Consider the following 26,477-nt stretch of genomic DNA (forward strand, 5'->3'; position numbering starts at 1 on the left):
CTGTCAAGACACCTTTCAGAAGTACAACTATACTTTTCATAATAAGGAATGTGTAGATGTCTGGCTTCTAACTCTGTAGTGGTAGTAATTTAACTTTAAGGCAGATAAGGCTCTGTATCTCTGAAAAAAGGGAGGTGCAATTTCCTTAGCTGTCTTTCATTTTATTCATTTGACAATTGGCAAACATCTATGGCACACAGGATATAATTTGCTTCCCAACATCACTGCTCGGGCGAACCAATTTGGATTACTGCACACATCTGTGGGATATAATTCCTATAATTATGTTTCCTTACTTTCTGTAAACCCATTTATTTGATATTTTATTTACTTATTTTATTTAGCATGCGTGCGGGTAATTTCGCCAAGTTGTTCAGATGAAGTGTGAATAAATGCATACTGAGGTGTTATTATATACGACGTAGGTTCAAAGCTCCTGAACGTAAATGACATTGCGAGTGCGACGCTGTGAAATGCAAACTGAGTAGCTCAGTGTTTAATTCATGTGAAGCGAGAATAAGCAACACGAGTGACAGTTCTTTGGACTTGGGTGGAGAAAATTCCAAGTCTATCAGGAGCCGACATCAAGCTTTAGCACATGCTATCGCAGCAAGCAGAACGGCGGCATTGATCTGCCGTGTTCTAAACACTGCAAAAGGCATGGGGTGTAACAAGCGATATGAAATGTACAAGGTAAGCTTTGGCAACCCAACAGCATGGGTCATCATTAGACTATGAATTACTAGAACACCTCTGTCTCTGAGGACCACTTGAGGCTCCCTCACTGTGAAATAATTGGGTTGCAACGGTAAAACTGCTACTCCATTTGGAGTGCAAAGGTGGCTTTTACTTTGTTTTGCTGTTACAAGACCGCAGACACAGGCGGTGACTATTAATCATTGTTTGGCACATGTACAGCGTAAAGAGGGAAATATGTTCAAAAACTGTGCCACGCGGACACTTTCTGGTTTGCAGTTGTTGTACTGTGTTGAGATGTGCGTTACCTTGTGGATTGAAATGTAGACTTCTGGAATTTAAAAGTTCCTGTAGGTTAAATGCATCTTAAAGCATAATTTTGTTCTCTGTCTAATTTAGCAGCAACGATGATTTAGCTCCATTCATGTTTAGTGTCTGTCAGTCTGCGACCTGAATCAGACCTCTTGATTTTTCCAAAAAATGCTTAAAAACGAATCAGCCAGACACAGTGCTCCACTAGATGACATGTTTGGTGCTTGGTTGAGAAGTTTTTGAGAGGTCTTGTCCCAAGTGCCTTGATTCGCCAAAGCCAATTCGAACAATGGCGTTTCAGACCTTTTAAGATAATATTTTTAAAAAACAATTTTGACCAGGTTTTGGAATGAAGAAACATGTGGAATCACAACAGATGATTAAGCTAATTCAGGTTTCACACTGATGGACATCGTGTGTGAGTCATTGTTGCTTTTGGGGATTTTAAAAAATATGACAAATTTTGAAAAACCCTGGTAAGCAGGTGACTTTGGCTGTTGTTTGAGTGCTTAGAAGCAGCAATAGCCAAATTGCCAACAGAATACAGATCTGTGATCTGTGGGCTCAAAACTTTACAGTAACAGTGTTTTCGTCCCATCCAGCACTGTGGTTCTTTTATGTTCACATTTTAATTAAAGGTCTGGATCTTTGAATTACAAAAGTCAGAGCCACAACTCACTTGGGTAACTTTTTTTACTAAATGTCTTTGTTTGTCTGCAGTGGACAGACGTACCGGTACGGTACCGGTGGCAGGACCTGTACAGTATGATGTGGCGAGGGGACATCTCTCTTTGTTGTCAGAACACCTCCAAACATCTTCCACAGAAACAATTACCATACCATCTGTAGCTTCCTGCCACAGCGTGTTGCTCGCTGTCAGCATGTCAGCTACTTTTCTCTCCTTCTGTCTTTCTCCCTCTCTCTCTCTCTCACACACACACACACACACACACACACACACATACGCACTTCCTCATGCTGAGACTGATGAGGAGCTAGGTCACTGTGAATTAAAATGGATGAGTTTAATTGCGTTAATAGTCTCTTTATATTCAGTTTTTCAGTGCACTTTTTCTGAATTGTCACTAATCTCTTTCTGATTTGCCTTGAGCGTTTGGCAGAGTTGGTGTATTGATGAAGGCCCTTGCACACATTTTCTGCAAACCTCATAGAGCTGCTTTAATAAAGAACCTAATTTCTGCTACATTGAGTATTGTTAGTGTGAACAAAATGGCTAATTGCACTAGTGTTAAAGAGCTGGTGATATCTTATTAGCATTTTAAGAATACATGCCCCTACAGCCATATTAACATTGGCAAACTTTTAATTGGGCAAACTGGAGAAGGGGAAAGTGTTTTCTTTGTGTATTAATGCTTGGAGTTTGCTTTAAGTGATTAAGCTAAAAGAAAAACATTAATATCTTTTAGTAATGCTTTCAGGTGACACAAATTGCAGTTTGCCGTAAATTCAGGCTGGAGATCTTGCAGACCAATATCTGTGGAAATCATATAAAAGTCTAACTTAGCCATTAGTAGATATGGTTACTTTTCCTGCTGTGTTACATTAAGTTTGTGACACATCCATCACTGTCATGTTGCTTCGCACACTAGCTTACATATCAAGCTTACAAGAGGCAAAGCAACTAATCAACACTGACATGACGGGTTTGCTCAGTTAGGCCAGACACCCATTATAGCATATTTCATTTGAACTCTTGTCACATTTGCCACGAGTAATTGACACTTTGATGCCAGAACTATACACAGAAGATTGGAAGAGGAATTAAGGGCATGGAGGGGTGCATTACCAGATTACATGCTGGTTCAAAAAGACTGAAATATTAATTGGTGGTTTATTTAGGGGTAGACAGAGGTCAAAAAGTGAGATGGTTTGTTTTTCCATTACGGGTCTGAAATTTTTTTCTGAGGTTTATTGTTAGTTACTGTGTTTACAAAGTAAAGTTATAGTATATAACGGTTAAAAATGTTTGCATTTCAGAAATTTGCTCCAAAACATCTTAACGACAACAGGTCAATTCAAAACCTCCAGTGACACAGACTCACAGAACAGCTTTGGCAGCCATGCAGAGTTCATTAGCAGGATTTGCAGCACTCTTTTTTATTGAAATGTGAAATGCAGATGGTAGAAGAGCATAGCAGAGGGAGAGGGCTGGGAAGCAAGGAGTGTACAGTGCATCTTGTAGCTTTAAATTGAAATGAACTAGTTCAGATTTCTTATTTGTAGAGTGGGTATCACTAAGAATCTTTTGTAAAACACTAACCATACTGATAACGTGCAAATATATCATGCATTCCTGATTCAGGTGCACCTTTTTTAACCAACGAGCCCCTACATTGGGACAACTACTCTCAGCATTAGAAGGCTTGCTGGCATTTCTAAATGTAGCTCATGCTAAATGTTACACTTCATAACTTCTGTCACTCGTTGTGTCTGCACAGGTACCCCAGTTACCCGGGTTACGGCAACTGATGCTGACGATCCGGTGTATGGGAACAGTGCTAAACTGGTCTACAGTATACTGGAGGGACAGCCGTATTTCTCCGTAGACCCCAACTCAGGTGAACACCTCTCTTTACTTGTTGCTGTTTTAGAACTCTTTGTTTTATGTGTCGTCTTTGTGCACAGACGTTCCGTGAGTTGTGTTCCTTTATCGTCCTTTGTCCCTATCTTTTTTTAAAATGTGAAGACAACATCCCATATTGGTTCAAGAGTAACTTCAACCAATGCTCCGCACGCAGCGTAATCTCTATGACTTTAAAGAAAAAGGAGACACGAAAGGGAGTCACCTCGGGGCAGGCTACCCAACGGAGCTCTTTGTGCTGTTATTCATTGTTTGCCCGACAAAGCCTGACAAAGATCTCTGTGAGATCGAAACGTTGCTTCATTAAATTTAATGGGAGCTATTAATACAGCGTGCAAATCCTTTGTCTGTTTCTAACCAATGGTGAACATAATTTATTACAAAAAGTGATGAATGAACACCACGCCCATAATAGGACAAAAAGGAAAGAAATGGGTTTTACAGCAAGACAGGGTTATTTCAGTCGTCTTTTTCTTGTAGACATGGCCAGTAACATCAGGCCAGAACATTTTAGCGTTCCTCTCTTCATTACCTGTATGAGCTTATTCAGTATAAATGAGCTTACAAAGTCACTGCAGGTCAGGTAGTGCGCTATCGCTGTTCGTCTGAGTCCCTAAGTACGTTCAACACTAGGTTTACTTTGCAAAGGTCTTTATTGGCGGCCAGGGATAAACTCATAAGGTCCTGCCTGATCTGAGTTGAGTATTATACAAAGGATTATTGGTGCCAAAGTTTTGTCCCAATTAACCCAATTATTTGTTTTGACAATCACTCGAGTGAAAGCCGGGACCACTGCAAATCATGCTGAAGTGGAGAATACAACAGCAGCAATGCAAATATTGACGAAATTCACTGAACGCTGACAACATTCTGTGGGGAATAACTGTCAAGACCAAAGAGTTCCAACAAGTTGGTCCTTATAAAATGTTTTTAGGTCTTATTGCCTGGACCAATGGAAGGAATATAGATTTAGGTTTTTAACTGCAAACTCTGTCCTACCTGGTAAAATCATCCACCTCCTGATTACATGAATATACATGGATACGTTCTGCAGAGCATCAACACAAACTCCTAACCTGGCATTTAGGCTGGAGGGTCATCCTACTTAAAACATCTGAAAGTGGAGATTTAACTAACATATTCATTATAACTCAATATTACGCCACTAATATATTCACAGTTTAGACTTCCATTACTTTACATTCCTTCTAATGCTGTCTGGGCCCTGTGTTGCCAAGACGGATGGATAAATAAATGAAAAAGACAAGCCGCAGTAACAGCAGTAAGTGAGAGGGTGGCTTTTTATGTGCATGTAGACTGCCTACAGGTGCTACAGGTTACACAGATTTCAGCAGGTGGAGATGCAACAGCTTCCCCCACCTGCTGGACCACCTGAGGTAATCTCCCCTCTGATGCTGTGTATTAGGCTTAAAATGTACGGTTTCTGAAAGGGGCAAAACAGGGATTTCTAATAAAGCAAAAAACACTTATCAGAAGAACACAGCAGCTATGTTAATGAGCGCTGTTAACCGCCATGTATGCACGCTATTATGTAAGCTCGGCCTCTTTCAGCGAGCCCGTGAGGGACAACATTAGTGAGCTGACAGTGTTGGTTATGGCTGCAAAACTGGTAACAACAACAAGACTGCAGGTAACGTAGCCCATCTGTTTTTCGAAACGCTTGTAGATTATCGCTGCGTGAGGCTGCTGTTAACGCAGGCTCCCAGGCTCGCTCCCCTCTCCACCCCTTTCCCTCTACAGCTGCACACTCACTTCAAAACATAAACAGTACGCTGGGGCAAAAATGTGGATTCCTGCGGGCACCAGAACTAAATTGAGGCGTAATAATGTAACCATTTGGTTATTAAAAAAAAAAAAAAAAAACACGCAACTCATATTCTCAGTGAAACCGAAATAAGATCCACAGGCAGCGTCAGTGGCTCCCAATAAATGTAATAAAGCAACATTTGATCTCACAAAGATCTTTGTCAGGCTACATTTAATGACAATTCCAATGGAAAAGCATTATGTAGACACACATTATTACTCGCAAGTGATAAGAATCTGCATAATAAAATCACCTTGGACCTTGTGGTTAATCAGTGAGGAGGGTGTTGGTACACGTGTCGCCTTTCAGAACAGGAAGTGCTGCGCTGCACACGTAGGCGGCCGAGGACAAATTACGCCTCTATCAGTGAAATACATCGAGACAAATACAATGTTTTCTCGAATAGAATAGTTTTTTTATTCGCCGTGGTTGAACTAGGTCATCTGATTATAAGTGATTCAACAATGGGCTGCATGAAAGTCATTATTAAAAGCACAAAATTATAAGACTCATATGATTTGAGCTTTGCGCTGTTTTCATCAGCTGATGGGTTGTCCTAAATGTTAAATTGGGCAGTACTGATATACCGCTGTGAAACATCATTGGGTTATGAATTCGAAATAATAATAATAATAATACTAATTAGTTCTTCCTTTCACAAGGCAGACTTTTCAGCGGCGTCATCATGCATAAAGTTATCTCAAAACAGATTCTAGATTGGATCTTTAATTGCTTTTTCAGCTGACTTTTTAGCGTGTGTCTGTAAGCAATATGATTAAATAATGGTGAAATTACATTAATAAGAAATGAGATGGAAATCGACTGCTCACAATTTGGAAAACATCACACAATAAACAAGCTGGAAGACATGGAGTCGGAAAATTTATGTACATAATTAGGACCAACACATAGAATTCTGGGGCTCGTCCTTGCTGCTATATAGGCGCCACGATCTCGAAGCATCTGCAAGCCGGAATTCGGCTTGAGAAGAAGGCGCCGAACGTGGACAATTCAAGGATTAGCATTCATGCTTTTGTGTGACTGTGGAGCACATGCAGATGGCGCATTCAAGTGAGCCAGATGTTTTAATGAATGTTAATGAAAAATAAAAGGTAAGGGGAAAACAACCATTAGAATGCATTTGACACTTACGACGCCACATTGCAAATGAAAAGCATTCAATAAATAAATAATCATCGTGCCCCAATTCATCACTTGGTTAATGGTCGGTGAAAAGAAAAAAGAAAAAAAAAAAGTTGAGGCAAATATCTATGGAAATGAGGGTTTGTCTATCCTCCCTTTTCAGAGATTAGGAATTAATTTGAATAATTAACGATGATCAACAAAGATGAGAGTGTTGCTTCTAGCAGGATGACTGAAGTATGGTTATGTGTGTGCATGGGAAAGACGGTACGAGTGACTTATTTATCCTACTCTTTGTGTAGTGTTTACATATGCAATATTTACATATTGGTGGCATCACTGAGAGGGGATCCACCTTGTTGTCAGTCACAGCTCACTCAAAAATAATTCAATATTACTACTTAGACTCGTTTCATATTACACTATGTACTGTGGGATATGAATCTGACTCATGCACACAATTTGATTACTATAAGCAGTTCGAGATGCACTGTCTAAGATTTATCAGCAGAAACGGAATAAAGTACTGACTTTAGAATTAGTTTCTTATCAGTGGGAAGTCTTCAGGAGCGGTTCCCCTTTCACGGAGGCTACCGTATCACACCGCCATGTTTTTACAGTGGCCCAGAATGGACAGAAGGAAACACTGGTTCGACAGTGAGGACTTTGCCTCTACGCGTCAACTTAGTAGCTTGAATTTGGTAATGCTTGGCACCACTCGGACGATGAAGAAGGGTGGACAATTTAATTTGCACTTCTACGTACAGTAGCTATCAGAAACAACTTCGTCGGTTGATGATTGCTACTAGATGTGGTCATAGACGATAACTCACAGGAAGAGATGGAGGATATTTAGACCCCCACCACACTTACACACTTTCCTTCAGTCCCTCCTGACTCTCTCAGTGTGCTATATATTTATAGATCATTCTCAAAAATACAGACATCTGCAGTGTAATTTTACTCTTCAAGTTCTATTATCTTTCGTTTTTTTTTTTTTTACACAACCTTATTGATTTTCTACTGGACTCACATCCAACTGATGGCCCACACTGAGTGTACACCTTCAAGTACACGTGTGTCGTAGTAATAATGGCTGTGTTTCGCCTCCCCTTAACGCCTAGAAATCTTTTCTGACTATTTAAAGGCTTTTAATGTTCCATTCCTCCTTTCTCTCCTTAAGAGTGCTTAAAGAATGTATCTTTTTCTATAACCCTTTTTATAAGGCTCTGTGCTGTTGCTGCATGTGAAATTGACAAAGCATTGGCCTTCACATTGGGTAGCAAAAGGCGCTATTACTTTTATGCGTTTCTTAGTAAAAGATCTTATTGGATCACTTACAGTATGTGCTATATATTCACAATGCGTCGTCAGTGGTACTAACATCTTTTTATGTGTGTCACTATGAAAGAACTTGTTTATGCATATTGAGCATCTTGTAATTAAGCATATCAATGTTTTGTTTGGGGGGCTGGAGACCTGCATAACAGTGAAAAAAAAAAAAAACCCTGATTGTTTGATGACCTAGATTCTAACTGACTTCTCCATATTTATGTCAGTTGATTGAAAAACATGATTCTGAGCTGATGGCATGTTGAAACACTTGCAGAACACTTGTTACATGGAGAATTAGTTCTGTTTAGAGCATAAACATGGTTATACTTGTTCAAATATAATCTATATATTATGTAAAAATATATACTATATATAAAAATGTGTTTTTTAACAGATTCAGCCAATGAGCTTCACAGTTAAGATCAAACTTATTACACGTTATCTGTGAGAGCATGGACTGAGTTGTGCTGATCTTTTGGTCACAAATGTCAATCTCTGATTTTTTTATTTGTCAAAAAGTTACTTGACCAAAATTGCCATTCTTATTGAGCAGACAGTAATAATTTAAAGAGCCAAGGGAATAATAATACCAATATGTGATGCTTGACCTGAGAAACTCAATGGGAAAAAGGCTTGTCGCATTCGAAATATTAAATTATCGGAACAATAATTATTCTTCTTCTATTCTTCATCTTCTAAAAATGTCTTGATGATGAGATCAGTCCATTATTATATTTCGCTTGTTGTTTAGGTCATATGTGTTCCATGTGACCTCCAAATCAAAACTGACCCCCGAAATTGTGTTACATCTCTAAGGAAAATCTATCTCAAGAATAGAAAGTGCTGGCCCAGGCAACACCCTAACCCCTCCTATGTTTTTCATCATAGCTGAGCATATTCTCATTGACTGAGGCAGCTCAGGACCAAGGCAGGGTGTCATGCCAAAGCCTGGCTTTTATGAGGGGTTTTATATTCATTTGATGATCCTGCGGGCCTCTGTTTCCTGAGTGGATTATCCGTATGTGCCGGTGCTGAGCCCTTTTTATATTCAGCGCTGTGGCAGAGTCAATAAGGTCCATTCTGCATACAATATTCAAGATTATACAAGACAGTCAGCATAATTCACACTCAATCAGAATACAAATGACTGCAGACAGCGGAACAACACATTCAAAAACAAACACAGCTGATTCCTCGTGCTGGGACTAGCTCAGTCATGACCACCTTGCTATTCTAACACAAAGACTGTGCTTTTTGAGAGAATAAACCTGCAGGGAATTCTCACTTGGTACGCAGTCCTTGTTTTTTAAAGTCGAAAATAATTCACATCATAGCAGAGAGTAAAGTGGACGTGAAGGTTACTGTATGCCTTGCTTTATCCTGTGCTTGTCCGTGCAATCTCGCATAAGCATCATTAACAGGATGCCCAGTATATCAGTCATGATTGTAATTGCACTAATGTGTTATGAACTGTTTCCACCTCCAGCCACCATAAAAATTGCTCTCCATGGGATGGATCGGGAGATGAGAGAGGAGTACCTGGTGGTCATTCAAGCTAAGGACATGGGAGGTCACATGGGGGGCCTGTCTGGAACTACGACAGTCACCATCACACTAACAGACATCAATGACAATCCGCCAAAGTTTTCCAAAAGTAAGTAACTCCACAGCCTTAAACATTCCTCAAATCTAATCACAAGAAGAAATTACTGCTGCTCTAAATGAGTATTTCTCTTATTGGTTTCAATTCGGAAAAATAAATGTTAGTTTGTAAATTACATCGAACGGGCTCCTCAGAAACAAACTCCTCTTACGGCTGTAATGTCTAGTGATGATGCACTGCTGTAATATACTCCCATAATTTTGTTTCATCTGATAAACGTTCATAGAAACCAAAGAACTGTGTCTCTTTCTCTCCAGGTTTGTATGAATTTGTAATCCCTGAAGATCTACCGACAGGGAAAATGGGTGGCAAGGTGAAGGCAAACGATAGAGACATCGGCGAGAACGCCAAGTCTATGTACAGCATCATCGAGGGCGACGACCAAAGCATATTTGAGATTATTACAGATACGCAGACACAAGAAGGGATTCTACGACTGAAAAAGGTAAGACATCGGGAAACTGCTACACCAGTGGTTGATTGCTTCTGAATTGGTTATAATGGCAAGCTTCAGTTAAAAACATGCCTCTGCTGTGCTCCAAAGTGCTGTTCAGCGAGCCTGAATTCACGGGAGGCATCGAGAGCACCTCCGCACAATAGGAAGCGCTTTGTAACGTATTTTTACCACAAATATTTAAAAGAGGCTACATGCGCTAGCTTTATTTATTGTATGACAAGTCATGGATTTTAATTCCAAACAATGCGCTAACGCCAAAGCACTCTGCTTCTCCTTTACCGCATATCGTGATAGGCTGTGCCTTAGCTTTTTAGAAAGGCTTCACTCAAAAGCAGACGTTAAATATTAAAACGCCACGGTCTGCACCCTAGAGGTGCACTTGCTTTTCTGTATATATATAGTTTTTTGTTTTTTTTTTCATCAACAAAGTCTATGGAAGGAAATGTTACAATGTTACAACAATAAATTCAAATATCACTTTCTAACAGAGTTTGCTAAAAAATAAAATATACGTTTTCTGGCTGGTGTGTGTGTGTGTGTGTGTCTGTGTGTACTTTAGAGACTTTAGTAGAGAAATAACTTAAGTGATTTTTTATATGCTCCTAGTTTCGAATTACCTCCTTGGCCATTTGACTGTAGCTGTCTTAGCTCACGGCGTATTCTTACATATTCTAAATTGGTCCAGCTCTCATTCTAACTTTCTTTTAATTCAGTTTCGCTGACACCCACTTTACCATCACAAGAGCATATGGACTGGACCTAAAGTTGAATTTTGTTCTTTGAAATGTGAATGCATCCACATGTTAGAGCTGCGGCTTTTCACCTTTTGGCCACAAAGCAACTTCATCTTAGCTGTTGCTGGTTAATTGCCCTGCTAAGGGGCACATTGGCAGTAGCTGTTCAGAAAGTAAAAGCCAATGCTCATCAAGCTATTGCCAGATGTATAGTCCTGAGGAAAAGGGGTTATTTTCTCGAGGCAAACCCATTAAGACATAATGACATTATGCCATGTAGGTTTGGAATTAATAGTACTCTATTGATCATAGAATTTTAAAAGTATGGCGATAAACAATGTGTGGATTATATAAACTATGTATTGTAGAATATTTATTTTTACACAGTTTTACACACTGCATTGCATTTTAAGAAATGGTGAACACAAGCAGTGCAAATAGTTTCTCTAGAAAAAGGCGTAGAGGGTTCAGCATTGATTGAAAACATTTGAAGCAGTCATTCTAGTATCTTGCTAAATGTCGAAATTGGAAAATTTACATTGTGAAATCGTTTTTTAAGAAACACCGTGTCATAAAGTCAAGTATAGTCACATCAGTATCTCAAAGAAATCTGTGGAATATTGAAGCGTCCTCTGACCTGGACTAACTGAACAACATTGACAGCAGTGAAGAGATACTCACTTCCAAAAGTTATCAGTTAAAACTTGCCCTTCTAACCACTCGGGGTGTTTTAGTTATTTCTTCTAGATATGTATGTTTAGGAAAGTTTCTCTTTTATTGTAATTTTTTAACAATGACTACATGAGACAACGGGCAAAGCATAGCAGGTTGTAGCAGTATAGCGTAGCAGGAAATGACAGATCAGAGGATTAATTGAAACTTCTGCTATTGCAAATTTAAGTTGCATATTGTAGCTTTAAACACATCAACAATACAGAGGAGGTGTCACAATCCTGTTGCCAGAGTTTAGTTGGTTCTAGTTTCCCCAGCTTTACTTCCTGCCCTCTGCTTTGATTTTGTTGTCCCTCTTTGCCACTTCCTGTTTGTGGTCTCTTTGGTTTCTTTACGCACCTTGTTTATTCTAAATGCTTTCACCTTTGCCCTTTTTTTTTGCCCTTTGGACTCCTGTTTCTCTGTTCTCTGCTTGTGTTGTCCACTCTTCCTTGTGGACTGATTTTCAGTAGTGTTCACACCCAGTTCCCCAAAATAAACCCACTTATTTTTAAAACCTTCTCTTGCTGTCTCCTTACTTGGGTCCTCAAAAAGCTAATACCCTAATTCGTGACAGGCACATGCATTTCTATATTTAAAGCCTTTGGAGCCCGTTTTGGTGGAGCACGTTTGCATATATTGAATGCTGCAAATGATTGATGGATGGAAGTCTTGAGTCATGGATGGTTCTGTGTCTGGTGAGAACAGCTATACATCACTCAAATGCATCTTGTTGTGATGTACAATGGCATTACCCCAAGGACATGTGGTGTGACTTTGTCAAAAGGGTGAACAATGAACTGTGTGGGAGGCGGAATATTTAAGAGCCAAGACGATCTGCTGGGACTACAATTCACTGCCACTAAAGAAAACATCTTATACTTTTGCTCTTTTGTTCTTTATCTTTACCAATGTTATCCTCCAGCCAGGGTGACAGAAGAAAAGACTCAGTGTAACTCGTCCTCTAATGCAGCCTGTCCCTGTCAACAACTGTATGGGTCTATAAACTGCCATCTAACGCAAAATTCAAATTATTAAAGATCCTTTGCGGCAAGGTTAACACATATTGATCTAAGTCAGGCTAGCGAGGCACAAACCAGGAGAGAGATTCTTTGCTGTTTGAGTTTTAAGCTTTTTATCTGCCAGCCCCCAGGCCTGTCGAGGGATGTTAGTGGGATGCTGAGCTTTCACCCCTGCAGCCAACGCTGATCTTTGAAGTCTCTAAAAGCCCTGTGTGTACATACTGATTCGATGCTAACGCATGAGCGAGACTGAAGAATGACACAGCAGGATTATGAGGTGGGACATGGTGGCGAGTGGGTGTTACACTGGAGAGACAAGACCACTGTCAGTCCACTCACAACATAAAATGTAAAACCCGATTGGCAAATGTAAACTGGATTCGCAAGCGTGGCTCTAAAATGTCTGTGCCGTTTTACTTTTTCAATCGTGAATCTCTTAATAATCCATAGTAGTTGTACAAAGGCAAACTACTGATTAATACCATCTAACAAAAATCAAAGTGACTCGAGGTTTGCGCTGTGTGCATATTGAATAAATACTTTCAAGGGGTCAAAATAAAACTGGTTCAGTTGTTGTGATATTATGCAGCATTTTAAAAAGCAGCTTGGATAGATGCTTTATTTGATTTTGTAATTGATATTGAAAATTATTATAATCAACCTTAACTAGGCCAATGAAAGAAGCTGTTTACGCCGCTTTCCTTAAAGCATTCAAGTGGATTTGGTCTAATTAAATATGGGAGCCCACAGTAAGAGTCCCTCTCTACCTTTTCGTCTCTGTTAGGACACTAGAAAAGAATAGAATCAGCTGTTTCTACATGCTGTCAAGTGGAGATAATACTGAAATATTTTATTTAAAGGGGGGAGCAAACCAATGTGAGTTTATTTTCCTAGATTAATTTAATGTGGGGTAAATGGTAAATGGTAAATGGTCTGCAATTATATAGCGCTTTCCTATCTATTGGCACTTAAAGCGCTTTATGTAAAAAAAGGCTTCGTTCCACAACAGATCACTTCAGGTTCATTTCCACTACAGGAGCCTGTGTTAGAGAATAGGAACCCTTTTAGTGGAACATGATTCTCCTACCTGCATTTCCACCAGAGGAACCCAAACCTAAATTTAGGACACAGTTCTACAGCCCAAAAAGTCCCTGGTCAGAAGGTATTACTTTCTAAAAGTCCAGGAACTATTGTACAGGCATCTGCCGAGCTGAACTTCACTTATTTCTCAAAAACAGAGCAGTTTTCCACACAACCATTATTTTTAAAGCCCTGTCCCTACATGGGGTTTGATTTCTTTTGTTAGTTTAACATGAGACATGTGCCAAGTGATGTCATGAGCATGGACCATAAAGTGTATACAACTGAGAAAAGAAAACGAGTGACCATTACCATTTGCTGCAGAAATACAAATTTAAAATTTTGTCAAAGCCTCTTTTATCCTTGGGAGAGGTTCCTGGACTTTATATCTTGGGTACGAGGAGCTCATGAGTGGAAACACACCTTTAGTTTGTTTCAACAACGGAAGGCTTATGGTTAATATCAGTGAGCCAATTTACTGGCTAGAATTTGAACTTTCCAATGTTATTGGACCCATTATTTTAAAGATAAAGTGCCAGAATGAAGTTTAAAACTATTTACTAAAAGAAAACAGTTTATATATGACTTATATATAATGTTCTTTTTTACCTCAGCTGGATTCCAACCAGTTAAACCAATCGGACCAGTAAATGACTTCAAATAAAAGTCGGAGTCATCCCCCTTTCTCCATTTCCATATAATCATTTTGCCCACCCAGCCACAACTTCATACACTCTCTTACTCTCCACTACCCTCTGAATTAAAGTGTAATCCATTGGCTCAAGGTCTAGACATACTCTGTGCTTTCTCAGCACAGAAGGTAGGATCAGAGAGAGAGAAGGAAGAAACGGAGGAGGGTGTTGGGTGTCAGGAGTAAGGACAAGTAGCAGGAGAAGAGGGGGAGGTTAATAATGAAAGTGTTCCAAATAACATCTCCGACCATAGAGGAGTGGGGCTTGGAGAGGCTTCAGGGGCTTCGGTCTGTCTACTAGTATCCTGTTGCCAGGAGTGTAGGAGTGTGGAAGTCAGAGCTCCAAGTCGCCTTCCCCCGTCCCCGCGGTGGCTGCTGCTGCTGCTGCTGTCTCACAGTCCGACTCTGGGACACCCCCTCCACCAGGATGCCCGCTCTACCTCAAGAGCTCTCAGCGTCGGCCATGTCTGACCTCAGGGGACAATTCTGCTCGCTCTCTTCCTCTTTGTCTAACCGAATACATTTCTCTTTTTGTTCATCTCCATCCACTTAGTCCCCCTCTCTCTTCACAAGCCAGCTCACATCCCCTCAAGCGGCAAGGCCCAGTTTTGATTTCCCTATAAATCCTGGTTATAGAGCGTGGAAGTGACTTGATCCCATTATTTTAGTAGTATGAGAGTGACCAGAGGTGATTCTGAATGAAATTGTGACAGTCTGGGGTGTCCTCGGAGATGCCAAGAGAGTAAAAATGTGAATCTACTCTTATTTTTAAATATTAATGATAAGCCATCTGTAAAGGAGAAAGTGTTACAACTGAAAACGGATTAAACAGATATGTCAGTCACACAACGACACGTCCTGCAGAAAGTGTTTTTATTTCCAGTTGGAAAATTATACCTTTTGTTGATGGTCCTAAATAAGCACCTATTTTTATGTGAGCTGGTTATGATCACAGTATGAAAGCTCTAATAATCTGCTGCCTCTGAGAGTATTAACAGGGAAATCTGTGCTCTTTCATGCCAATACAGGCTGGAAAATGTGTTCAGACTGTTCGAAATTACAATTATGTTGGCTGATTGATTGAAAGCAAAGTGATGATCAAACAGTTTGCTGAAAGAGACGGACACCATAGATTTTCTCACATTTACCCATAAAGCCCTGCCCCCTCCGTGTGTTTGCTTTTATAGCTTATTTGTAATATAGAAAATGGAGAAAATTGTTGGTATTTACAGTATGGATACTCACTCCGCTCACAAATGAAGTCAGTATAATTTTTGACCTGCCTCATTGTGCCTGAATAAAGAAAAATAACTGATTGGAATATTTGTTAAAGGTGGCTGTGCTTTCACCACAGCCACAGAATATATTTTACTACTCTTATACTGTGATAGTTGCTTTTTTTTGGTAAGATTCAAGATGATCAGAAAATTCTTTGAAGCTCTGAATTTTGCATGTGTGAACCATATTGGTGAAACACCTCTGCCAGTGAGTGAAGCAGTTTGTAACCACTTCTCTCTTCTCCCTTTGTCCCCCACTGTAGCCTTTAGACTACGAGAGCAAGAGAGCCTACACCCTAAAAGTCGAGGCCACCAACATCCGCTATGAGCCCAGCAGCGGGGGGCCCTTCAAAGACACGGCTACGGTGAAGATTGTGGTGGAAGACGCGGACGAGCCTCCGGTTTTCTCCAAACCCATGTATTTACTGGAAGTCAATGAGAATGCGCCCATCAACACGGTTATAGGGACAGTCACCGCCAGGGACCCGGACTCCAGTGGGAGTCTTGTCAGGTATGAGAATGAGCGCAATTAACAGACCGTCTAAAAAGAACTCAAACTTTACTGCTTAACCATTTGCTATTTGCTGGCCAAAGCTTTGAAAAGAAAAGGCTCTTCAGTGGGACTTCAGGAATTGATGGGGAGAATAGGTTAACAAATTAGTCTTTTCAGGCTATAATGAGTTGTTTTAATAAAATGGCTGACAGTGAGGCATGCAATTAAATTTTTTCAAGCCTGTGACCTTTGGAGACTGGTAGTGTCTTTGGCAATGAGAAGTCAACTCAATAGTTGCGCTCATTTCCACAAATGTACAAAAAAAAAAAAAAGTAAATTATGAGTTAAAGGCGGCACAACTTTCTCCTTCAATGTGCGATCGGCCTTGCTATATTCTCCTCGTGTGTGTGACTTATTCTTGGAAATACCACAAGGGCACCTTGAGGATAGGTTATACAGGCAATTTCTCTCCCTCCATTTTGGCATTTCATTAATTCTCCAGCGACTTGCTGACTGCAATCCCGGGACAACACTCAACAGGTTGCGTGTAATTGCATGGCGAGCAGAGACCAGGCTGGGTTTCACAGATTGGCTCAGGCTATAGAACAGTTCATTCTACTTTTCTACTTTTTTTTTTTTACTTTTTATGGTGGCATCCTCATGTTTAGTGATGAGATTGCCAGGAGAAATTGAACCCTGAGGTTTCATGGTGTCCCTCCCCTGGTAAGAAAAAAAAGAGAAGAATATTTCATCTAAATGACATATTTTGCCTCTCTGTCCTTATATTGTGTCATTGTCTTCCTGTGTCATTCAATGCCAGTGTGTGCTTTTAGAGCCTGGTGGAGAGATAGCATTAAATAAACCAGCTTCACACACTAAGTGCGTAAAAATCGGGTGCGTCGTTAAATTGAAGAATTATGAATTATGTGCAGTATTATTAGCTAGTTATGTTTGCCGGCTTTCTTTTTATTCACTTTCTTCAGTGCAGCGTTATTAAAGGAAAAAGTGGCTAAATAATGAATGAGTGTGCGTGCAGATGGCAGCACCCTGCTGACATGATCTCTTCACACATTTGCAGCGATGAAACTGTCTAGATCTCAACATCCTGTCTTGGCATTGTTAAAAAATTTTGAGCATGACACAGTTCAAACTGAGTCACAGGCTGCCGTCGCAATGTGCCAGGTAATTTACCTTTTTGCAGTCTTTTTCTCTCATTCTTTCATTTGTATTTGTCCTAAGGTCAGTTGCTTGTATGCTCACCGTGTTTGTTATGCTCTTAATCACCCTTTTCTTTTTCTTTTTAGTACACATATAATTTTGTTGGAAAGTTGTTATTTTCAGAATGGATTGTTGCTCAAGAGCTTTGTGTGACGGTCAGGCCAAAAAAGATGCAGTCAGAGAGTAGAGACGGCGGAGAAAACAGCCTCAAGAGGTGGAGAGATAATTTTTTTTCACCAAAAATCTTTTCATCTTATTTTAAGTAGAGGTAGAAAAGTGGTTAACAGAATGCTGCATTAATCATCTGCCAACTCCTGTAAATGCACTGATCACTGAGCAAAAATCACTACACACACAATTTTATCACAACAGATAACTTCACCTCAGTCCCAATGTACATTTTTACCTCCTCACTCCCACACTAATCCTCAAGATGACCACGATCCATCACAGATGTCAGGTGTTTTTAGGGGGATGAGATGAAACAAACTAATAGCATGAAGGGTTTATACCTTACCCTCCCTAAAGGCCAATCATTACAATTTGAAAGATCTTTCAAATAAATTGAACATGAACAGCGTAAACTGTTGGGGGGGAAGTGGGTGCCATCTTGCGATCTATGCAGTCCACATAACTGTGCCTGCTACAGTGGTTTACCAGCGAATCTGTCGTTTAAATCATTCAAAACTGATGGACAGGTGAGGAGATTAGACCGAAAAAAAGCGACCCGACCCGAGAAATTAAATCACAACAGCAAATAATAATATGTGGAAAAAACGAACGGCAATAAATACACGAAAAGGTTTTCCAGCAGCTCCGTGCAGACTCCAGCTTATCAAAAGAAAGGCAGAGACGATGTGACTTCAACTTCACATTCTTTATGCTGGCTGACAGGAGGCTGTGGCCTCAACAATGCTTTTTACTTGACTGTAAGAACTCTGCAGTGCATAAAATAGTAGAAATATGTGCATTATTGAGTTTTGTCACCAAATTACCTAAAACTGCTTTCTTTGTAGTATGGGAGGAAACCAGAGTACCCAGAAAAAAACCTGTGAGCCCCCCCTTTGTCCAGAAAACCGAACAAGGAAACTAAGAAAGGAAATCTTGAGGAAAGAAGATACTGAATATGTCCCATGCACTGTGTAGGTCTTTACACTTGGCTTAGACATAAACGACACTAAAACTTTAAGTAACAATATGCAAAGGAGCTATGAGGAGCATGATACTGTAATCCAGTTACATGCAGAACAGTGCTTCAAGTAGCCATGAATTTACAATGAATGAGATTAAAACTTGTTAACAAAGCACAAAAAAAAAAAAAGATTTCAGAATTTCTGTGATTGCCTAGAAAGGTAGGACTCACTCAGATACTTTTAGAATTCAAATGTCTCTGTGTTGTTGCCAGTTCTGTACTGAGTTGACAGCAACTCCTGACACTAAGATACGTTTTGAAGCATATTTGTATAGAGAAAGAAAGAAGTTGAAAAAGTTTAACCCTGTAGTTTTAATGTTCCAATTATTAGAAAGGGACCCGCTGAAAGAAAAGCTGCAGTTTAGTGAAGCTGGAGTCAGGGTATAGTATCAAAGTGGCAGCTGTAATAGCAGCAGTAGTGTGAACATTTTACTGACCACCATCTGAACCAACTCTAAAGTCGACCTGTCTGATTGGAATTGCTCTCCTTCTCATCTACCCCCCAACCCTCCGCCCCACATACCTCCCCCACCCCTGCCAACCAGACCAGACCAAACCAGTCTAAACCAATCGGGGCGAGTGCTCTGGTGGGCTGTTATGTCCTCTGCACTCAGGAGACAAACAAGCCCTCAGCTGTACTTAATGCACCCAACCAACGTTTCAGGTGCACTCCATGAAATACTCCGTCAGTATTGCTTCTCTCTGGGGCCTGTGCTCTGTCATTTTCTACCTGACTGATCACACATAAAAAGCAATGTGACATCTGGCAGTCACTATAGCTGTTTGACACGAACTGCAAGATTTCATGGAATGCCTTAGCTGTGAATATACTTTATTCCAAAATATGGATACGGTGACAAAGCAGTGCCAAAAATCTTCTTCTTTATGCATTTTAATAAAGTTCAGTTTAAGTTTTTTTTTTTTTTTACTTCCTCTTTGTTTTATTGAACAAAATTGCAGGAGTGTAATACAGTCTGTAAAGATTCTTTCTACCCGCAGGCTTTCTTTTGTTTTAGCAACGCTGACATCTGACATGCTGCATATACAAGCCGACATGTAAAGGAGATGGCTCTGAAAGAAATTAGATTTTATCATCAGGAAGGCACAGACTTTTTTATTCTACAGTGCCTTTTTGACTTTTAAAAAAATATATATTTAGCTATTTATATTTACTTTTGGACCTTTAAGGAAATTCACCCCCATGGCAAGAGGACGTAGTATCCAACTGCAATAAGGTGTAGTGTTAAAACACAGCGATCAGCATTCAGTGGGACAACAAAAATTAGTTCTACATCTGTGATCCTCCCAGTGGAATTACTGACCTAATAACAAGCCAGAATGTCACATAGGCATTTTGTTCTCAGTGAATGAAAAAGTATTTGTTCTTGATCTTTTCACCCTTCTTTTTTTTTTTTAACTTGTACAGGCACACACTTTCACACACATTCAAATTGTAACTAGGATGCCCCCAGCAGCCCTTGTCACACATACATGGGTGTGAAATAGAATAAACACACATGTGCACTGGGAATGTTTCCATAGTGGCTGAGCCAGTAGACCTTGCAGCCGCCTAGTGCCAAGTATAGCAAAACTGTACATGTTATTATGAGACTACATCCAGCTGTTATTATTCCAACAGAACCACAGACACTTTTATTTTATTGGTAATTAGTCCCCCCCCCCCCCCATGCACTCCTGATTGGTCCAAAGAGTTCACATTTTGATGACATCACAAAGAAAAATGTGACATTTCTAGGCTGTCAGAAAGTGTTACAGATATAACATTTCAGTGAAATAAAAATTCATAATAGTAATTCATAATCCATACTAATAAAACAATCTCTTTTGTAGTCCAGATGTCTCTTGTATGAGTGATAATGTTTTTTTGCCAATTGAGGTATTGTGATATAACAGACTAATTGTTCAAAGATTTTGGCTTTTTATTTATTTTCCTATTTTATTTATTTTAATTTTTGCAGAATTCTTGCAACTTGAAACTGGCTAATACCTCAAGAGCTGTGCATAGCTTGAGGCAGTGTAGCAGAATGCAGAAGAGCATAGTGAAGCAGGGAGAGGGGGGGGGGGCTGGTGGAGCAGTGTTGATGGATTTGGGCTCTCATGCTATCAGTAGCTTAAGTTGCGTATTGTAGCTTTAATGAAAATTATGAAAGTTTCAAGGATCCGTGGGGTTTGAAAAATAATCTACTGATCAAGGCAATAAGAATTAAAAAATATAGCCCTTATCAATATGACTTTTTTGGGGGGTTTTAAATTTCAGAAAAAGCGAAGCATTAAATTCTTTGAAAGCTTGTGTGTCACATAACCTGGTTGACATACTGTATCCCAGCAGTATCAGTGAACAGGTTTTACGAAACTGACTGCACTCATCTTGTCTACTGCTGCTGGACTTGTTCCTCACTGCTCTTTCCCTCTGCATCTTTTCCCATCAACAACGTGTTTTCCCTTAAATTACTACTTTGAAAACGTAACTTTAAGATTTGTTGGGTTTCCCTTGGATTTTTATGTCCCAGACACTTGTACCATGTTTGACACAGTCTGACTATACATTTTCTTTGTGGGTGATCGTTTTCACCATTGATTTGAAATAGTCTCACACAGGTGTTTTTACCCATGTTTTCTCCCTGACATCCTGACCTAACTTTATAAGGCCTGAGTTTAGATCCTGGAGCACAATCCAGCTTCTAGCAGAACTAACATCTACACTAAACAGTCCACAGCTAATGTGGAAGTATCTTAAATTTACAGGAAAAAAAAAAAAGTACCTCTTTTTTGTAGCATCCATTACTTTTTCTTAGTTTCTTAGTTGCTGTTTAGTTTCTAAAATATTTTATTTCAGTTTGTAAAATAATTCTAAAGCCATCAGTTTTGTCTAAGTTATAATAATAATCCCTCTTGCCCAGTATCTGATCCATCTTAACGGTAGAAAATTATCCATGGGTAGTTATCACAAGAGACAAAGGACAGCCACCAGGCAGAAACTCAAACAGAGACAATGTCCTGGTCATATTGTTTGATTGACAGGTGATGTGTGAGGAATGCAGTGTGGAGCCACTGCATTTATGCACCATCAAATAGTAAATGAATTGAAAATGGAATCACGATCTGACTGATTACAACTTATCCTCTTTATGCACAGTTCAGCTTCTGTCACCAGTGTATTTCTGATTTTGTTTTGTGTATGTGTGTGTGTGTGTGTTTTCATATGACATAGAGCCTCTATGTGAAGTTTAGCTGTTAGACTCAGGTCAAGTCCAGTGTTGTTTTAAAAAAAAAGCGCAATGAGGAAACGTGACAATACATGCACAGAGAGACACACATAGACAAATTTGCACACATTCTCACACTCAGAAAAAAAAAAAAACTGCGCACGGATAACGTTGGATATCTTTTCTTATTATTATTTGCTTTTAATTCTTTTCACATCACGTTGTCAGTTTGAGTGACAGGTGGCAGAACATTTCAGGGTCTGTCTCCCCGCTTCCACGTGAGGCTGTCAGAGTCTGACTACGATCCACTCAGTCTGCAGGAGAGAGCCTGCTCCCAGGTGGTTTACTGCTGTCTGCCTGTCTTGAAAGTGCTTTGCGTCTGCAGGGCAAGAGAGAAAGAGAAGAAGGGAAGGGTGGTGGTGGGGGATATTGGTTGGGGGAGGGGGATGGGCTCCTTATGGACCTCTCCCAGCCTGGTGTCTAGAGGATTTTACACCATTTCATCTCAAAAATGGAAATGTCACGGCTCGGTACATCTCCCCAACAATTGGAATCTGGGCCAGTGGTTTATTTATTTCATTTCCTACCATTCTTGTATAAGCAGCATTCTCCTTCATATAAACTGTTGTTGTTGTGACTTTGTCTTCAGATTTTTCTTTCTGTATTTCTCTCTATCTCTCCATATCCCTTCCTTCCTTCCTTCCTCCCTTTCTCCTCACTCTCTCTCTCTCTTAAACAAATACTGCAGGGTTCCTGCCAACAGGTCTGCACTGATAGGGATGAGTGGTTCCACTACGAGATGGTACGAGACCCAGGGTTAGGAAGGAAGGGAGACAGGGTGAGCAGGGCGCCTGGTGGCTGAGGGATGTTTGTCTGGGGAAGGGGGTCTGAAAAAAAATTGGATAGGGGGGGATTGGATTAGGAATAGCTTGAGACCCAGCTGGATAGGAGAGAAGAAGAAAAAAATACTTTCTGTTAGTGAGTAAGAGGGGGGAGAGATTGTGAGGGAGGATGTGAGAGTGAGACAGTGAGAGAAAGGAACAGGGACACTTTGTCCTGGAGGTATGGAAATACGTGTAATTAGCTCATGTGAATCACTGAGGCCTTGTGTTTTGGGTGAGTAGGATGTTTATGACAGTCACACATAATGGCAAATGAAACGTGTGAAACCAAAGATGACCCATAATGACAGATTCTTTTTTAGTCAGTTTTGTGTGGGCTCGTCCCAAGAATTGGCGCGGCGCGCTTTGCAACATGAAAGAGCGATTTCACAGCTTCAAGTGGCATCGGAAAATTCTCTTTTATGTGCATTCCAATTTCATACCCGCTGTTGGATTTTTTTTATTTTCTTTTTTTTTTTTTTTTGCATAGTTTTATGTCTTGCCACTGTATTTTTAAGACTTGTACCGATCTCCAAATGTCAGTGTGTCGCCAGCAGGGTCACAGAGAAATCAGAAAAAGGAAAGTTTTTCCCTTTTAACTGTCAGGGAGATCAATTTAAAAGTGTGCGGTTTCAGTGATGATAACCTCTATGTGGCTACTGGTTTAAAAAGAAAACAAATCAGTTTTTGCTAAGACCATACAAGGTCAAACATAACAGGCCGGTCACTGGTTCAACTTCATTACATCTATTATCCTCTCACAACCCCCTCCTGGGTTGTTTGAGCTTGTATGTGACACAATGCTGTCCTAACTCATTAATGCAAAAGCCTTTGGGAGCCATTGAGTGTTGACAGATCCCAAACATGGTTAACAACACCCCATCTCTTACCCTGACATAACATGTACTAATGGTCTTTTTTGCAGGGCAGAGGCACCCACCATGATCAAGGGGGAGGGCTTTGAGGATCTTATTAGCTTTAATTATTCCTTAGATGATAATTATTGACTTGCTACTAGCTTAATGTGCATGAATCCACAGGTCCCTCTCGATGGATAAAGTTCTGTTTTTCACAATGACAGCATTAGAAGCTTCACCGATGGCATCACTAAAGGGTTTCACGTCAAATTTTCAATGACTCTTGTAGGTACGTCATCGATCGGCACACGGACCTGGAGAGGCAGTTCAACATCAACCTGGATGATGGGAAGATCACGCTGGCTAAACCGCTGGACCGAGAAATGGACATGTGGCACAACATCACAGTTACCGCCACAGAAGTCAGTAAGTAACGTCTACCGAAAGCCAGGCTTTACTGCTGTGCACATCACTCCTCATGAATCGCAATGTCCTCTTAGCGAAGTCAACATGGCATTAGACATTCATATAGGAAACGACAGAGGAGACACGTACAATATTGTCTTCTCCTGAGCGACTTCATAGGTTGTCAAAGGAATCGCTGACCTGCTGCACACAATCCTCTGTTCCACAGGATGGCACTTTGTAAACCGGCTCTTTTGAGCGCTCTGAGAGTATGGCACAAACAATTAGCATTCGAATCCACAGAGGCATTAAATACGTTAATTTGCTGAGTTTTGATTGAATTAAACAGCTCAGTAGTCAATTTGTGGAAGTGCAAGAACATTAAGACGTATCAAATAAACAGTTTTAAAGACATGCTTCAGAGTGGATTGCTCCAACGCCAGCATCCATTACAGATTAAAGAACATCTGCGAACCGCAAAACTCACTGACTACGTAGAAAATCTTGCCGGCAGAGCTACAAACAGCTCAAACCATATGTAAGTCTTTATTTGCATACAGATTGTTTCAGGGGGGCTGTATGTTGTGATAAAGCTTAATGTACCCCTTAAAGCTATTGGAATAGAAATTTACACTGCTTGTAACTTTTTTTTTTTTCCTGTCCTCTTTCGCTCTATCACCCCCCCCCCCCTCTCTCTCTCTCTCTCTCTCTCTGTCTCATCCCCCTATCTGTCCCTTTCTCTCCTTAATCAAAGGAAACACACATTAATTGTCAGAATAAATGAAAGCCCAAACACTGTCATAATGTTTTGGCCGTGAAGTACAGATAAATCCCACCATTATAGCAGCCCCGTTGGAGGAATTGAATGTGTCTCATTTGATAAGCTGGTTGCCTTGTCATGTCTTGCACCCATACATTTAAAGCGAGTTTTCATGCCTTCTGGCAAAGTAACTGTGGCTCGAGATAGTGGCATCTCTGAGAACACCTAATAGGAATTTGCCAAAATAAATATGGCAGTTTTGCTATTCTTCACGGATGGGGAGGGGAAGCCGGTGTGTCTTCTCTGGCGTGAAGAGGAATAGATGTGTTCCCAGTTCTATCCGGATGCCATTTGCCACCCAAACGGAGGCTCGTTCTGCTGCCTCGCACCAGTTGACATCTGACTAATCAGATTCTATTCCCTGTTTGCTGCTGGGGGAAAGTCACTTTCTAGGGAGGGGACTGGTGGGGGTGGGTGGGGGGCGAGGCTCTGTCTCCCTCTCTCCATATGCCCTAATCCATCTATCACTGTCTATCAGACTGTCAATTTACACTCTCCTCAGTGTTTACCTGTTTTTCAACTCGTGTCCTGGACCACTGGAGGATTTAAATTTCAAGCTCGCTCACATTTTCTTTAGGTGTTATTGACACAAAGACGAATAAAGGAAAGGTATTTCCTTTTCTACTCTTTAAAGGTAAAAGCAAAAATTCTTAACCCAAATGTTCTTTTTTGGGGGGATCACTGCTTTGGTATGAACATTATTTAGTGTTAGGTTACATAGAATAATCAGTGTTAATGTTGACTCTTAAAATGAGTTCGCTCGAGAATATCTTGCAAAATAAAAGCAAGTTTAACACGTAACCACAGTAGTTACTATTAGCATCACTTGAACATGAAAGATTTCACTTTTTCCAGATTAATAGGATTTTTCAAAAATAATAAAAAAGGAAAACTCTATCCTTAAGAGTCCTCATTTGCTATTAGCCACTGACACAGCCCACTTGGGGCCACGTTAATAGATAATTGCTTTGAAAGTTGGCATTTGCACCACTTATTAATAAATACAACCATTCACATGGCCACTCAAAAGGGACTGTCAATTACCAGTGATGAATAATTCCAATCAAAATCTAATCTAATTAAACTGCCTTTTATTGTCTTTTTAGACTTCAGTTACCAATGACTCATTAATATGCATGTTTTAACCCTCATGTTTTAAACATTATAGTGTACAGGGGATTTTCAAAACCACTTTGAATGTTTTTTTTTTCTTTCTTCTTTCTGTTGCCTAGAATCCTGTTTTGCATCACTGATACCACCTAAAACGTAGAATGATGTGACTTATCAGCTGTCCTCCCATCAGCTCAGGAAACGAGGGGGGAAAATAAAGATGGAAAATAAAAGGAAATTAAAACTAGGTTACAGCACTTACCTGGGATTTTCATTTGTAACCTTGATTTTTTTTCTCCTAGTTATTTTTCCTCATTGTCTTTTCTTCTGTCTTTTCTCTGCCCATTTTTTTTTTTTTTGATTTTGCCTATTTTAAGAAAACCACAGTCAGGTATCGAGGGCAATTGTGGCCATCAGAGTAATGGACATTAATGACAACGCCCCTCAATTTGCCACCGAATATGAGGCCTTTCTGTGTGAAAATGGAAAACCTGGACAGGTAAGGAATGAAGTGACTCATTCATCAAACCAGTGATCTATCACTTTCTTCCTCACTTTCTGTATCACTTTCTTTTTCCCTCCCCTGTAATGATTGGCCACAGTGAATTATAGCCTATTTATTTCAGTGGGAAACTACAGAGGTGGGAGTACGGTCCTTTTTTTCCCCCTGCCACAGCCCTGCATCATAATTCAAGACTTTCTTTCATGTCCTCTTCCAGATGG

At 40.1% G+C, this 26,477-nt stretch overlaps 1 protein-coding gene across 6 annotated transcripts in view; it reads left to right on the top strand.

Annotated features, from left to right (window-relative positions):
• Positions 1 to 26,477, top strand: part of cdh8 (cadherin 8) — a 93,827-nt gene that overhangs the window by 59,990 nt on the left and 7,360 nt on the right. For 3 of the 6 annotated variants that reach the window (XM_067495000.1, XM_067495002.1, XM_067495001.1), the window contains 6 exons: positions 3,468 to 3,587; positions 9,403 to 9,570; positions 9,837 to 10,024; positions 15,815 to 16,062; positions 23,709 to 23,845; positions 26,132 to 26,253. In XM_067495000.1, the coding sequence (XP_067351101.1) occupies positions 3,468 to 3,587; positions 9,403 to 9,570; positions 9,837 to 10,024; positions 15,815 to 16,062; positions 23,709 to 23,845; positions 26,132 to 26,253 (983 nt within the window). Of the gene's footprint in view, positions 1 to 3,467; positions 3,588 to 9,402; positions 9,571 to 9,836; positions 10,025 to 15,814; positions 16,063 to 22,430; positions 22,520 to 23,708; positions 23,846 to 25,068; positions 25,279 to 25,876; positions 26,003 to 26,131; positions 26,254 to 26,477 lie in introns of those variants that run through there. The other 3 variants (XM_067495003.1, XM_067495006.1, XM_067495004.1) reach the window with 3 other exon arrangements.

The sequence above is a fragment of the Channa argus genome, chromosome 2 (genome assembly GCF_033026475.1).
Source record: "Channa argus isolate prfri chromosome 2, Channa argus male v1.0, whole genome shotgun sequence".
Classification (NCBI taxonomy): domain Eukaryota; kingdom Metazoa; phylum Chordata; class Actinopteri; order Anabantiformes; family Channidae; genus Channa; species Channa argus.